This window comes from Mustela putorius, unplaced genomic scaffold, assembly GCF_011764305.1.
Source record: "Mustela putorius furo isolate JIRA1106 unplaced genomic scaffold, ASM1176430v1.1 tig00000698_pilon_pilon_pilon, whole genome shotgun sequence".
Classification (NCBI taxonomy): domain Eukaryota; kingdom Metazoa; phylum Chordata; class Mammalia; order Carnivora; family Mustelidae; genus Mustela; species Mustela putorius.
This window is the reverse complement of record NW_025421449.1, coordinates 7,619,017-7,635,553: the sequence shown is the minus strand read 5'-3', so window position 1 is coordinate 7,635,553 and position 16,537 is coordinate 7,619,017. Positions and strand designations below refer to the sequence as shown.

The 16,537-nt window shown below is 43.6% G+C and overlaps 1 protein-coding gene across 24 annotated transcripts in view; it reads left to right on the top strand.

Moving 5' to 3' along the window:
* The window catches only part of KCNMA1 (potassium calcium-activated channel subfamily M alpha 1), a 730,733-nt gene that overhangs the window by 680,775 nt on the left and 33,421 nt on the right, over positions 1–16,537 (top strand). For 14 of the 24 annotated variants that reach the window (XM_045083542.1, XM_045083541.1, XM_045083546.1 and 11 more), the window contains 2 exons: positions 4,915–5,028; positions 9,754–9,884. In XM_045083542.1, coding sequence (XP_044939477.1) covers positions 4,915–5,028; positions 9,754–9,884 — 245 coding nt within the window. Of the gene's footprint in view, positions 1–4,914; positions 5,029–5,787; positions 5,869–9,753; positions 9,885–16,537 lie in introns of all 24 variants that reach the window. The other 10 variants (XM_045083539.1, XM_045083521.1, XM_045083540.1 and 7 more) reach the window with 1 other exon arrangement.

The following is a 16,537-nucleotide window of genomic DNA, read 5'->3' as shown; positions in this document are numbered from 1 at the left end:
TCCAGAGAGATTCTACCATTGCTATCAGGAATTAAGAGACTTTCTTAGACTTTCTCAACAACTGGCCCCTGTTTACAGTGTACCTAAAGAAAATCCTAACCATCTCCCTATACAAAAATCTTTCAAAATTTTGAGTTACTGAATTATATCATTAGATATTTTGAAATTCATTTTTATCACTGAAGTGATCTAATTATTCCTACAAAAATGGATTCACACTGCTCATTGTCTTACCATTAATTTTGTAGGGTTTTCTCTACATGAAAATTAAAAAAAAAAAAAAATGCCAAAAGCTTCCTCGATTCTTTATCCATAGGGAAGAAGTGGTGATGGGTGCTATACTTTTCCACAAATACTTACTGTGTACCTAGCGACGTATTATCACCAGTAGTCGAATTTTTGAGTACTTGCTTTATACCAGGCATTATACTAAATGTTTTGAATACACTATTTCATTTTATCCTTACAATTGCCCTACATATGAAATACTTCCAGTTTATAGACAAAGAAACAGAGGCTTACAGAGTCAGAGCTATGTTCATAGTTTTGTAGCTCAGAAGTAAATGAATCAGATTTCGAACCCAAGGCATCTGACTTCAAAGGTCATACTTCTAACTATTCCACTCCATTTCTTCTCTATGGGCAGGCATTCCAAAGACAATCTAGGAAGTTTAAAAAAATAGAAAACTCAGTCTCTGGCCTGAAGTTCTCATATAGCATGCTGAGTGAGCAGGCTTAGGAGGGGGCGTGTTGGGCCCATTTATGGCTAATACCTAAAGAATGGAAAGGAAACATAAGCCCCTCTCATCTGCCCCAGAGGACTGGAATGGGGAGGGGCTTTCACTTTAATGAGATCAGGTAATCTTTGGAAGTCATTTTTAGCTCCAAACTTGTCTCCTCTGGCCGTGCTCAACAGAGAGAAGGGGGATACATCTAAAGAATCAGGAGGCCATCTCCGTAAGAGTGACTGAACTTGGATCTTTTCCTAATTAAGAACTTCTCATCCTATCTCTCAGACGCCAACATTCTTCGTCCTCTCTCTTGGCAAAATAAGTGTTTGTTTCGGAAATTAATTTCTCAAGTGTTAGTTTAATTATTGAAAGGAAAGTTTGCTCATTTCACCATTCTCCAGTTGTAGATTATGATCCCTGGAGTATATTGTATGGGCCCATGCTCTCTCATGTGGAACTGGAGAGCTGTTTTTTGTAGAGACTTAAAGTTCAACCAAAGATGTGTCCATGCAGCAAACAATGATGGGGTGGGGAGGAAGACAACTGGACACAATTTAGAGCTGCCCCTTTATCAACAGCTGCTATGACGAATGGGGTAGATGCCATCAAAGACCAGAGTGCCAACTCTCTTCCAAAGGAAGGTACCTGAATTTCTCTTCTCTCCAAGGCCATTTAGGGAATCTGGGTCAGCCCTGTCATTTCAAACCACAGGTTTTCCATATTAGGACCTCTAAGAAAACAATGTTAATGAATTCTGTTTATCTTTCAAACAACCCTACAGGAGGGGGAGGGAAAAAAAAGGTGAAATCTATTTCTTTTGTCTCTGCCTTTTGCTGTGAACAATATGTAGCTAGAAAAGGAGCAAAAGAGAAAGACCTTATCATTGCTGAAGTTTTCTTTCCAACAAAAGCACCCTGTTCTTGGGGTCATGCATAGGAAAGAGAAGGAACTTTTAATGGAGAGATGTCTTGGACACCCACCGTAGTTTGTCAGTTGCAGATGCTAATGGAGCCAGGCTTGGCGACTGAAGGGGAAAATGGAATATGAAAGCAAAATGAAATATGCCTATGAGGCAAGCATGTCATTTCTAAATGAAGGTTTCATGCAAAGGAGTTGAGTCTTTTCACAGCTGAAAATGGAATCTTTAAATAAGATAAAATAAAAGGATGCTGTGGCTTGTTGCAGGTTCTGTAATGAAATACAGTTTTCCTAATACCGTGTGACCTGCATTTCTCCCTGTTTTATGGGTGCTATTCCTTGACGTACAAACCCGTATTTTCTCAAGTCAGCATTTGATGATGGATGTCAAAATACAGGCCATGTATTATGCATATAGCATTACCGATTTAAGGTGTTTACTTGTCAAGTTGAAGAAATTCAAAAACGTCACATCCACCGAATCTGCACAGCTGTCACTTGTAGTTTTTCATGCTTTTGAGTGAAACTTCTGATGGAAACAGTTTAGTTTCCCCCTTCACTATTCTGGGGAAGAAAACAGCTAGCATTTAAAATGCATGTTCTTGGTTATGTGGTTGGCTGAAAGATACACATTCCAAAGTTTAGAAAGATGGACATTATACTGTCACTTGACATTACTTACCCTGTGCACAATATACCCACATAAAGAGTAAAATTAAGTGCAATCAGGGAATGAACAATAAATCGTACTTTTCTTTCTGAAAGTATGGCATTCAATAGTATGAAATTTATACACAGGAGAGCAGGAAATAGGGAGACCCTTTTATATTGTGCTGGCATTTCATGCATTATGCACCTTGAAAACAACAGGCAATTACGGAGCACCTGTCATTTCAGTCCGGATAGACGGAGCTTCACATGAACTGTAAACCAGAATCAGCCCACCACTGCCACAATACTGGAGACCAAGTCAGGGATCTGGCCAAATGGCCTATTTGGAAGAGACCTTGGAAACTTAGCAAGTTACTTTGTATCTGCAAATCTTTAATTCCCTGGTAAGCCCACCTAGCCAATCCCCCAAGGACAAAGAAGGGAAACCAAAGTGAATGTGAACATCTGTCTGCCTGTCCTCTAAGTTTCGGAGAAAACTGGGTCTTACAGCCAGCACAGAGTTGATGGTAGCACTTGCCACATGCATGCCTGGATAAAATTAATTTTTGCCAAATGAATATATGGGGTTAAATAAATATCTCACGTTTATAGGTCTCTATGCACATGCTTAAAGAGGCATCTGCTCAGCCTCGAAATCGTGGCTGGGTCAAGCTCATTTTAACATGTCCTTGGGATTTGGGTCTGAGAAGCCCAAATGGCAAAAGTCAGAAACCAAGTAGGCTACTATCCAATGTCCTGTGCCCGCATTTACTGTATGAGGTCTGTGTTTGGCACGTTGGGGAGTTCTGGGACCTGCGACAAACCAGGGGAGTGGTAGTCAGAATGAATTCTGCTGCAAAGGAAAAGAAAAGAAAACTCTTCATTTGGGCTCACGCAAAAGGAAAAATATATACAGTTGAACCTTGAACAATGGGAGAGTTGAAGGGCACCAGCCCCCCACCCCATACAGTTGAAAATACATGCATAACTCTTGAGTCCCCAGAACTTAACTATTAAGAGCTTACTGGTGAGTGGATCCCTACTGGTAAATAGTCGAGGAACCTACATTTGGTATGTTGTGTGTATTATATCCTGTATTCTTACAATGAAGTCAGCTAGAGAGAAGAAAATGTTATTTAGAAAGTCATAAGGAAGTTACATTTATAGGGATCCATTATATTTATCAAAAAGAATTCACATATAAGTGGACCCACACAGCTCAAACCTGTGTCGTGAAAGAATCAATTACATACATATAAAACTGTGTGTGTGTGTGTGTGTGTGTGTGTGTGTACGTGTGTGGGTAAAACCAATGTATCCTGCTTCAGGATTTTTTACAATAAAAAATAATATGTACATATACATATAATTATTATATATAAAATATGCACATGATCTCATTATCACAGTATATATTATAATCTCATTTATATATACTGTATATAAAGTCTCATGTAATACAAAATACTGAGGTCAGTTGGTTTTGGCTCTAAGGTTAGCTAATTCAGTAACTCAATGATAGTTCTATTTTATTATTTATTTATTTATTTTGCGAGAGAGTGAGAGAGTAGGGGAGGGGCAGAGGGAGAGAGAGAGAATCCCAAGCAGGCTCCATGCCCAGCACAGAGCTCAATGCAGGGCTCAATCCTATGACCCTGAGATCACGACCTGAGCTGAAAACAAGAGCCGATGCTCAACTGATTGAGCCACCCAGGCACTCCCTCAAGGAGTTATTTCTGTCAGTAAGTCTTTCCATCATTCATTCAGCCAGTCTCATTAAGCTGGCTTTGTCTTCTGCTGATGCCCATCCCAGTTGCAAGATGGCTGCCATGGTTCCAGGCACCACAGGTACAACAGCAATGTCCAGTGAATTAAAAGAGAATCTCTTAAGAGATTCTGTGTGTTCTTTTTAAGAGCAAGCAAACACTTCCTAAAAGCCCCCAAGCAAATTTCTTCCCACTTCCCTTTGACCAGAATCTGTCAAGATCTCTGACTTGAGTCACTCACTGGCAAGAGAATAATCGGTTAGTTTATGGTAATAGTCAGGGTAGGTTAGGTTATGCTGTGATAACAACACCACCATGATCCCCAGTGTCTTCAAGCAACACAGATCACCTCTTTACTCACTCAGAATGCTTTGTGGTCTGGGTTGTTGTCCAGAGCTGCTACCCAGTCTTCGTCTCCATAGTAACCCAAGTTCCCATGGTTGCCACAGTCTGGGAAGGGAGGCAGAAAGTCAAATATTTGTACCAGAAGTAATGGTACTGTTCTGTTCACTTTTCATGGCCCAAAGCATTTCCTGTGTCACGTGGAGGCACAAAGGTACAATCTTATCTGCCTGGAAGGTGAGGGGAACAAAAAATCTATGAGCAAGATCATTAATTGGTGTAGAGACTCATTTTAGGGTGCTATCAAGGCAGGTTAGAATTATTTATAATGGCCTCCTACTTTGTACTTCACAAAAGCAACACACAAGAGTATATTCCATGAATGCTAATTGTTGATCTGTAAATAATGCATAAACTATTTTTTATTGTGTATGTATTTATTCATAGTATTCCCAAGCTTTCCATGCCTCTGACTTTTCTCCCTCTCTCTCTTTCTTTTCTACTAGGGTTCACACCTCCAGGAATGGACAGATCCTCTCCAGATAACAGCCCAGTGCACGGGATGTTACGTCAACCATCTATAACGACTGGGGTCAACATCCCCATCATTACTGAACTAGGTAGGAGTGAATCTCAGCTTTGGGCAGATTTTGTTGTCCTCTCTTCCAGCCACATAGGGTATGCAGGTAGCCTGTTTCTTAGCTCCTTCATCATAGAGGGCTTTAGTAGGGTTTGTTTTGGGGGAGGTGGAGAGAGGTATGGGTAACAATATGACACTACCAAAAGGAAAACTGATCTATCTTTCCTCTGCGATGAATAGACAGTTTCCTTCATGCTGGTCACTGTTCTCAACGACGCTTGAGATGATGGATTTGAGATTGGGGCATAAATTAGGGAAGGGGGAGGAAAGGAGGAAAGGCATAATCCATGGACTCTTTCTGGTGATTTTCATTGGAAGCACCTCCAGACAGCTCCTGCAATCAGAGCCCTCCGCTGAGGTACAAAGCCTCAGGTCTAAGCCAGACCCATTCTGAGAACTGGGTGGAAGCAATGGGCCTTTAATCTATCCTAGCTGAACTTCTCAACTAAAGGCCATTGTCCGTGAATGACACTCTGGCCTGAAATATCATGGAGCTTGGACGGCCATGATCACGGGCCAGTGGAATGCAACTTTTAACCCCACGGTGGCATTCCCTCCTACCATCTGTGAATTTGCAAAGCTGCTGAGTGGTGCCTTCCCCCCTACCAAGACTACTAACCACCTATGGCGCTGGGTCCCCTTACTTTACAATGTGTCCTCTTCTACTCCCTCACGCTCTTCTTTTTCTGTACTTTCCTCCACTCCCTTTCCCCAACCCTTAAATGCTGTATCCAATTAGCTAAACCTGGCAAGTTGCCTTTGGTATCAGTCAATCAGGAAAAAAACAGTGGGACGCACATTCTAATGATAACCGAACTGGGTAAGAAGCACTGTTTTCCTTCACATCAGTATCTCCTTTTGTTCTGTTGTTGGTGTTTCCAACTCTCATCGGCTTGTTTTTTCTTTCATGGGCTGTAACAGAAAGACTACCCCATGGCACTGCTTTGACTGTGTTTTATTTGTGGCTCTGGTTGGAATCGACTGTCTTGTTCTGGCCTTTCTTAATGATTTTTTTCCCCACACAGCATCAGTAAGGCTTTGATCACACCCATCTGACCTGGCAGTTGTTTCCAAAGCATCTTTGCTCTAATTCATTTCCTTTGGCCTGGGCCTTCCCCCCACCCCTTCCATGTGTCCCCCTGCTCTCCCGCCTTCTCCCTTATAGTCCTCTTCCAACAAGCTGTCAGTTTGACTGACACGTCTTCACAGCTCTCAGAGAAGTCAAAGGAGAAATATAAAAATTTTAAGATGAGAAACCTAAGACGGAGCCTTCCCTCCAGCTGTTTATTTTCCTTTATTCTGACTTTATTTGCCTTTTTTTTTTCCCCCTCTGAGGTCTTTTCTCAGAAGCTCTGGTCCTAAAGCCATAAAAGCAGCCAGTTCCTAGGGGACATTTTCTTAAGAAAACTAGATTTCAAGAAGGGTGCCAAGGACAAAGGGTTAGTGGCCACTGAGGCCCAGCCCTGCCCTGTGGCCCCTACCTGGCTGTCCAGAGCCTCCCAGAGATTCAGAGTGGATGCACCAGGAAGAGGAAGGGTCCTGGTCATGACTACATCTGTCAGGCCCTTCACGCTTCCCTGTGACTTGGTTAATAACTCTGTAAAAGGCGCCCATCAGCAGCAGGTCTCAGAACTGGGGATTGATCTTCTAAATAGAGACAGCGGAAGTGCTGTTCTGTAGAGGGGTGGATGGGGAGGTGGGGAGCACCTGCCTTCCAATGACTCACAGATGAAACGAACATGCCATTCTCTTGGCCCCCAAATATATTTCAAAATAAGAGAGCAGGCTTTTAACACAGTCATCTTGCTTGTGAGGTGTCTGGAAACTAAGGAATAAATTGTCCGCCATTCAGCACTGCATTATTGTAGACGGAGCTATTTATCAGGACAAATTCACTCAGGTCAAGGAGTATCGCACTATTTTCTGTTTCCAGCAGCAGGAGAGGCGTCTTTTTCATGTTTAGAGAAGTTGGCTAAAAGCCTAGGTTTCTGGATTGCTCTTCTTGGGACCTTAGGGTTGTAAGAGGCCAGGGAGCTCGTGCAGCCCAGACCACTGGTTGGAAAATTCATCCAGATATCTCCTTCTCAGAAACCTGCAGATGCATTTCAAAATCACGACTGCCGGGGATTTCTTTTTGTGTTTTGAGTTTGTGTGCTACCAACTAGGATATCTCGATTTGTGATTAGGGGAAGAGAAAAGAGAAGGCTTGGAGCCCCAAATCTGAAGCAACGATGCAGGCATTCAGTTAGCATAACTGACTCTCCCCTAGCCTTCGTTCCCTCCCCAGATTTCTTCTCTGAGTTCAGACAACCTTGCGTGTGTTCACACCGCCCTTACTGCCTGTACTAAGCTCTATTTTCCTGGTGGTCATACCACCTTTAGCAAGCATACCATCACCGTTTGACCACCTCGCTTCCCCATACCCCACCAATATTTACTATTTACCTACATGTTCTGAGATGTGGTCTGCATCACACCAAACCAGTCAAATGCCTTCAAAAAAGCATAGAGGGAAGCCAGGTTTTTAAAAACTATGTTGTATATTCCAGTCTTCATCCACCTGGAGAGTTTCAATTGATGATAGTGGGCCAGAAGCTTCTAGACGTTCCACAAGAAGGACATTTGCTTAAAGCTACTTAACCTGGTTTCCAGTCATCTATGACCATAAAACATTTGCGGGGTGGAGGGGAGTTTAAAAAATCACCTGTTAGCACCACATAATTACTGTTCTGTGAAGTAGGCTTTGGGTAACACTGATTTCCCTCTGAGACGCTCCCAGACTAGGCCCAGGATTTTCATTGAATCCTGGTTCCTGCATCCCAGTGACAGAGACACCTGGCTCGCTGACAATCTAGTCACCTCTCCCTTCCAGTGACCACTTCCCCTCCAAGTACACTACCAGCCTTCCACGTCCTCTTGAAAAGAGAGTACAGATGCTACCTCTTTCAGAGTGTCAATACACACACCATCCTTGGCTATCCCAAGTAATTAAAACCATGCTCCTCTGCATATTGCCCAGAGTTTACATTTTCTGATTCACAAAGTGGCAAATGGAGGGAGAAGAGGAAAAGCTACCATTTGACTCTATAGAATGCCTGAGCAAGGCCTTACTTGCTTCTGAGAGAGGCGGAGGGAAGCTGGGAATTTTCCAAACATAGTAGGGTAGACAGAGCATTTACTGAGAAAGGCAATCTTGAGATAAGCTAATGCTTATCAAGGTCCTGGGCCAGGCTCACCAAGTACAATCTCCTAGGAGCCTCCCAACAGTCTCATGAGAGCTGCTAGTATTTCTCCCACTTTACAGAGAAAGAAACTAAGGTCCAGAATGATAATAAAATGCATTGCTTGTACAGAGTTAGTACAGAGGCTGGGTTTAAAGCTTACTTGTCTGATCCTGCATTTTGTAATTTTACCCACCAGCCTGTAATTCAAGTGTTGCTGAGCAAAGATGTTCCCCCATTAAAATTTTTCTCTAGGGAAACAAGATGGTGTCATTTAAAACTAATTCCATGCCTAGCCTGATATCCTATTATCATTTATTCTGCCTTATACAATAAACAAGCAAAGGTTGAAAAAAAAAAAAACAACAACCAAACATCCAAAAAGTTATGCTCAGGAAATAAAAAATTAAAACAATAACTCTAGGAAAGAGAATTCACTACTGATACATTTAGAAAGGAATCAGAAGGAAACCTCATTTATTCTTTTCCTAAAAGTGTCATAATTATCCAGAAATCACAAGTGCTCATCTCCTCCCCCACCACACACTTTCTTCCCTATTACTTGCCCTGCAAAACTGATAATTTCTGAAGCCAAGATGGGAATGGAAATTAATTTGTCATTTAATTTTTAATAAGTTAAAGACATCTAGTGACACAGCCAATCAGTCTGCATGTGCCTGCCGGAGAAGTCCTTGAGGAATCCTCAGATGGAAATGAACTACAGCATCAAATGCTGCTTCTCCTAGAGCTGCAGCGTCTAAAAGATTGAACTGTGTAGAAGGGGAAAGGGAGAACGTGGGCATCCCCATGCAGCTCGGAATGCACAGCAAGTCCTTGTCGGCAAGCAGCCAGAGACAGCCAGGGATCCATCCCAGCTGGGGTCACTGTTCTGTCCAACAGGGCCTGTCGGCGTGGGCCTGGATTCAGGGCTAGGGATACCTGACCCTCCCTGGGCCGACCCCAGGCAGGCCGTAGGTCCTGCCTGCAGGCAAATTCCTTGCTTTTTGCCTTTGCTGTGCTCCTAGTCTTCTGCTCTTTGGTCTCAATAAGTTGCTTTCTTTTCCTGTGGCTAAACTTAGCATCCCAGCATGGCTACTCATGGCTACTCATCCTTGAAATACATCCATCTCTCAAAGGACCTGGTGACCGAAAAACACCTCTGGGTGTTTTTCGGTCATGATTCTAAAACTATACCAAAGGACTGACCAGCACTGTTCAGCCGTTCTCCGGTGGTCTGCCGTGGAGCAAGGCTGCTTGAACTCACTGGCTCTCCAGGCCTGGGAAGCTTGAACAATCACATAAGAGCAGTCCATTGAGTCCACCGGCTCCCACCCCAAGATTCATTGACAGCTTCTCCCATGCTTTTCTCTCCTTTCCAGTGACTTCAATGTTGTTAAATCAGTAGCCCGCTCTTTCCCTGGCTTCAGTGTGTGTGTGTGTTTGTGTGGTCTTTTGAGCTAATTCTCATTTCATACTTTTTCTAGTGAATGATACTAACGTTCAGTTTTTGGACCAAGACGATGATGATGACCCCGACACAGAACTGTACCTCACGCAGCCATTTGCATGTGGGACAGCATTTGCAGTCAGCGTCCTGGACTCGCTCATGAGTGCGGTGAGTGGGTGTGATATGGGAGAGGATCACCTCCAGCCTCCAATGTCAACGGCCTGGGACTAGAGCTGGAGCTCCAGGAGAGAGCATGACTACACAAAGTGATGGTGACCTAGAAGGGCATAACAACATTTGCCAGACCATTGTAGAGATAAACGTTTAATTATGAATTCTTGGAAGTGTGAGGAAGGTAAGAAGGGAGATTTTGTGGGGAAGAGTACCCCCCCACACACACACACACAGAAGGAAAGCAGATGCAAAGTCCTAGTGGTGAAAGAAGCTGACAATTTAAGGAAGCCAAAGAAAGCCTTTGTAGCTGGGCCACAGTGAGAGAGGGAGAGGAGAAGATTAGGCAGGTTTGGACCTGTAAGACCAAGAAACCCATTTTCATGGCTTTGGCTTTTTTCTTAAGATCAATGAGGAGGCACTGAAGGATGATTTTAAGCTGGCAAGCCGGTGTGATCAGGTTTATGTTTTAAGAGGATTGTCTTGGCTGGTGTGTGGAGGATGGCTCAGGAGGCAAAATGGCGGCAGGAAATCAGAATAAGAGACTGTCAGAGTTTGGATGAGGATAGAGCTGGCAGAGCTGGAAGGAGATGGGTACTCGAGTGGTTTTAGTCAGGAAGATTGACAGGGCTTGAGGATAGGTTGAATATGGGCAGAGGATGGAACAGGATGAAGTGTCAAGGGTGACTCCTAGGTCATTGCCCGTCATTGCGATGCAAGCCCTGGGAGAGGACGATGCATGAGAGTCAGGCCTGGCCAGTTCCCTGCTGCAGGGAACGAATGAAGTAGTAGCAAATACAGGAGGGTGGGCTGGCTGAGGGATCAAAAGCATCACTGGCTTCTTTTATAACTTGATATGCACCAAATAATCAAGGCATTGTTCTTTTACTTTTGAGACCAAAAACAACTAACAGTTAAAAAGTAGGCTCCAGTTTGTGGAGCTCTCTTGAACTGCAAAAGGCAAAAGCAGACACTAGAATGGGTTATAAGTGGGGATTGTGAAGTGTTCCCACTGAGTGTCTTGATTTATTATAGAGAAAAGCCTCTTTATTTTGGAATTCTCAAATTCGCAATTTATGAAAATACAGACATAAGCTGGATAAAAACTGACCTTTGAGGAATCCATGAAAAAGAGTTTTATTGAACACATTAAAACCATAAACATAGCTCAGAGAGTTTTTATACACATACATTTCTTAAAGTGCTTAAGAAGGTTATTCTCCTGAATGTGTTAAACAACCGATATGCTAATTATGCATTATTCTTCTCTATTCATTAAAGCTAATCCCAGAAGAACCTCTATTTGAGGAAAGAAAAAACATAAAGCTTTTTAAGACTAATTTAGGTTATTCTATATTCCTGAATGTGGTCCAACTGCAAGCATATCTTATTTTAAAAATTAGAATTATGGATCTAGAAATAATTATGAAACAATATTCATCTGAATTAAGGCTGACTAGGCGTCATGCCAGATCTTTGCTTTCCAAAGCCAAGAAGAAGAGAAAAAGGATCACTAGAGAAGGCACTCTCAGTTTCCCAGGACTTGTGATTTCTTTCTGATGGCCCAGTGGTTCTGGGCCTAACCTCTTTGTCTGCTAGTGATGTTGGGCTCAGTCTGGGCAAACTCCTTAAGCAAGCCAGAAGGAATGATGAAAGCTACAGGGTGATCTCATACAGTGCCAGATTGTCTATACTGGTCTTTTGTTTCAAACGGATTTCTATAATTCGTCTCTTTAGAAATTTCATTTTACTCCTGTTCCTAATGAGAGAGATTATAGAAGACTGGTCTCACTAAAAGATGATTGAATTGTATACAGTAGCTTTTTTTTTTTCAAGAGCTTCAAAATGCTCTATTAACATTTTATAAAACCCAAACTTACACAGTTATTTATGTTTCTATGTATCAGACATGCAGGATAGTCCGTGCAACTATATAATCTGCAAAGCCACTTTTGCATACATTATTAAGAATTTCAAAACGATGACTGCAGAGCCAAGTGAGGGGCCCTTCTGTGCTGGCCACACCCACGTAGCCAGCCCCTCATACCAATAAGCCCATAAAATGGATTTTAAGCAGCGAAGAACTTCACCCCTACACAACCAAAGGGGCACTGTGGGCGGCCATGGGGTGTGGGGGTGGCACCTCTGATCTGGGCTGTTATTGTGCTCTTGTCTATAGCACCACTGGGGAGTCAGTTCTTGGAAACTCAGATGAGAAATCAAAGTGGGTTAGTCTGAAATGTTTAAAAAGCCATCTCTAATCTTTGAAATGCAAATGAGAGTGTCTGGGAGAGAGCAGCCAAGGCTGGTCTGGACTCAATGGGCCTGCCCACAGTATTCCTTCTGAACTCCAGCAGGGGAGAGAAAAGTATCAGGAATCTAGTATCGGCCATTGCCGTCACTGTCGGCTTCATTCATGGAGGGCCCAGAACTGCGCAAGGCACTTCAGCCATAGTGTCCGATCTTTCAGACAATAATGCGAATCAACCTGAAACAAGATGTGTTTAACTGATGCGCAGACAGTGACCATTAGTCAAAACGCCCATCCAATGGGTCCGTGCCTGGTTTTTCTTGTCTGGGAGGAACAAGTTCCACAGTGACATCTTGACAGGGTCTGGTTCAGCAGACCTCATTGAATCCCGGCCTCCTGATGGAAATGTTACCTGTGGTTTCTTTGCATTCCGCCCCAACCCTAATTTCTGAAAAACCAGAAGATCACTCAAGAGCCAAGGCAGTAACTAGAAGGGAACTGAAAATGTTGGCAGGGTTGTAAACTGATAAACTGAGACTCCTCCAAGCAGCAGGAGCCGGAGGTAAGCTTCCAGCCCAGGCATCCGCTTACAAGCAACGCTGCAACGTCTGCACAGGCACACCTCCTCAGATGTCCATGATCTCCTTTCTCCAGCCCCCAAATCGCCACTTAATCGTGTGTCTAAACATCCTCTGAAGGTTGTCCTCCATAACTCAACTCCTGCCGCTCACTGCTTCATTGGTTAAAAGAATAATATTTTGGTTTGTCACAGGCGCCCCTGAGCAGTCAGCGATGTTGCAGACATGGCCTCGTGGCTCATCAACGGCAGGAACACATGATCAGAGGGAGTAATTATGCTTGTGGCTATATCCCTCCAGGAAGAGGCTTACGACTAAGCCATGTATTTTTCAGAGTGGTACCAGCGTGCTGCTTACACACACATGGAGAAGATGAAAGGAAGCCTCTCTGGATTTAGAGCTGGAACCGGAGCTCAAGTGTTCAGACTTCTCTGCGACAGACACCACCCTGCCCAACCCCGCAGCCCCAGCTCTACCTGGAAAGAAGAAAAGTCATGAACCAAGACTAGCCTGACTGGATGCAGATCCCAGCACCGGCATTTACTGACAGCACCAACATCATCTCCCTGTGCCTCAGTGTTATCATCTTTAAAATGGGGATAATAATAGCACCTACCTCATAGAATTGTAGAGATAATTAAATGAGTTAAGGCTGTAAAGTGATTAGTGCCATGTGTCACACACGACTATCTGGATATTGTATTTATTATTATTGATCACTGCCTTTACTGAACACTTAACTAAATGCCAGGCACTATTCAGATCCTGGGGATTTATCAATGGAGAAGAAAGAGGAAGACCCTATCCTCGGATTGTTGGAACTTTGATTCTAGTGGGCAATAATTATGTAAATCAGGAATGATAGCTACCATTGGTAGTAGTAAATGAATAATATCAGATGGGCAAAACTATTCTGAAGAATGAAATCATTTGAATGCGTGTGGAGACCTGGGTAGTTGCAGTGGTCAGAGTAAAGCTGTCTCAACTGAAAACCTGGAAGCTGACACTGAAAGGTCAGAAGAGAGCACCTGGGGGCCAGGGTGATGAGCATTCCAAGGTCAAAAGATCGGGACAAAGCTGAATAGTGGTACTGAGCTAAAAATCTGGGGCTCAGAGGGAGTCGTTGAAGGCTGCCGTGCTTGGAACACAGTAGATTGAGGGGAAGGACAAGCAAGGAGCAGTCAGACAAGCAGAGCTGTCGTCCACACTGTGAGTGTTCTGAGAACAAAAGACCACATCCCGGTCAAGTTCTAAGTCAGGTTTCAACCCTTCAGTCATCTTCGTTTGGATACCGCCAGGATCTTCCTGAGGTCACTGCTTCCTGTGTGTGCTGGCTGGAAGGGCAAACCCATCAACGAGTTGACTCCTGAAGTAACCCCCAATTATTTTCCTGCCCCACACTCCATCCTCGTGCACTCATTTTCAGAGAAGAAAGGAAGAGAAACAGCACAATATACTGGCATGAGGACCTGGACTGATATCTGGTTTCTAAGGAATCGTCTCTCATAGAAGTCCCAAAATGGCACGTTGCAGACAAATTTTGCATTTCCTGAAATTTTCCCCTTTTAAGTGCAATTTGTTGCCAATACTTTAAAATCGTAAGATTACACTTAAGTATGGATTTCCAGCTTATTTTGATTGGAGTCACAAAGCAGATTTCCAGATACCCACAAAGCACCAATTGATTAGAGCTGAGCTATGTGTCCTTTCACTACAGCCCACACTGTTCCCTGCTCAACTCTCCCAGGCCTGCTTCTCTCATCCCACTGCCCCCGCCTGTGCCTCCCACTGAACCGGACTTACAGGCCTCCGGTTTCTAATTTGTAAGCCTGAATGACTGTGGTTAGACAGCATCCTTGGGCTTCCGGCCCTGTGCCTGTCCTTGGAGTCAGGAGGATGAGTACATGATGTCCATTTTCTTTGAACCCTCACCATTTTGGGGACATCCCCCCCACAGTGAATCACCCAGGAGTCCAAGAAAAACTTCAGTATGAGCATTTTGGGCCAGGCGTGTCTTTGCTTTGCCCAGTTCACCAATACCCAGGGTGGGTATTTGCATGGTTAATGAATTAGTATAAAAAAGGCAAGGACTTACAGGAGAAACAGTGTGGCACTGGCCCAGGAATTCGGACGTACAGGTTCCAGTCCCAATCCACCAGCAGCCCGTGCATGTCTTTTCTACAGTCTGGGACTTAGTTGGGTCCAACTGTTAAAAGGAATGATGTTAACAGTGCCTTATCATGTTGGGATAATCAGATAAGGAGAAAGGCAGATGAAACTCTTTCACAGAGTAGACAAGTATTTCTTCAAATCAAATGTAACTACAAAGAAGTAGATTTATTTTATGTTTGCGTGTACATATATATGTGTATGTACTCACACACACATATGTCTTATGTTTCTGTATTCTCTGATATCAGAGGTGGTCTCTGTTTGCCAGAAATAACTGAGCTTATGTCGGTAAGACGGAAGAATGTGGCCATCTGGAAGATGGGCCCACATGCTTTGCTCTCTTAATTGTACTTGGGTTTTGGCTGAACCCCAGGAGGGTGTTAAGGAACAGACCAAGTTCTCCATCAGACCAAACTATTGGGTGCCATGTTGTATAAACAAGACTCCTCCCTGATCCTTTTCCTTAGACTCAAGAACCTCATTTTTTCTGCTCACAACGGGAGGGACGGGCCATCAAGGCTGAGGAGCTAGCACTAGTGTCCATGTGGCAAATGGAAGGGTGCTCTGGTGCACCCAGAAGGTACCACCTGTCACGTCAGTCCAGGCAGGCCCGGGATTGGGGGAAAAACACAAAAACAAAAAAACCCCCAACAAATCGTTCTTATCCCTCATGAAAGAAAAATACTAAAAATAAAAATCTACAACATGAAAACTAGCAAATCTAAAAAAATGGCAGCTATGGCATGGAAAATGACAATTTTAGAGCAATTATAAACGAAAGGCAAAGTGCCATTAAAGTTAAGGCAATGTTATTAAAAGATGTGTTAATTTTCAGTTAAATTTTCTATAAAAGACCAATTAGTTTAAAAGGCTTGACAGCATTAACTGTGAAACATAAGCTCTGGTAATTATACTTTAAAAAAATAAAAAGAGGGAGATGCACCAGGGTGTTAGAAACACGGGCGCAGAGGGGTGTCCTCAGAGCAGGCTAGGTGGCACTGCGGGCTCAGATTTCCCGTGCAGTCAGGTCCTCTGCCCAGCATTCCCCGGCTTCCTCCATGCCTGTTACTCCGTCTGCATAAGGGATCTGAGAAACATCAAAGTTCAGCAGCCAAGCAGGCCATGCGTGGGATCTGGCCCAGCTCTCTGATATGAGAGATGACAACACAGAAACACAGGGAGAGGGCATTTTCCAAATGGGCTGCCTTGCTAGCTGGTTGTTAACTTTTCTAAGCTACCATTTATTATCTGTCGTGCCTTCAGAGTCACACAAAATATCTCATTTTTTTAAAAAAAGATTTTATTTATTTGACAGAGATCACAAGCAGGCAGAGAAGCAGGTAGAGAGAGAGAGATGGAAGCAGGCTCCCCACTGAGCAGAGAGCCTGATGCGGGGCTCAATCCCAGGATTCTGAGATCATGACCTGAGCAGAAGGCAGAGGCTTTAACCCACTGAGCCACCCAGGCGCCCCACACAAAGTATCTCATTTAACACTATCCTGAAAACTGGCTTGTGCTGGGGTTTCTGGGTCCCTGTCACATGGATGAGGAACCGGAGGCAGAGCAAATTCCTATTGTCCTAGGTTAGGTGTTGAATGGCAAATCAGGGATTGAAAACCATACTGGCTGAATTCTGAGGGCGGTACACA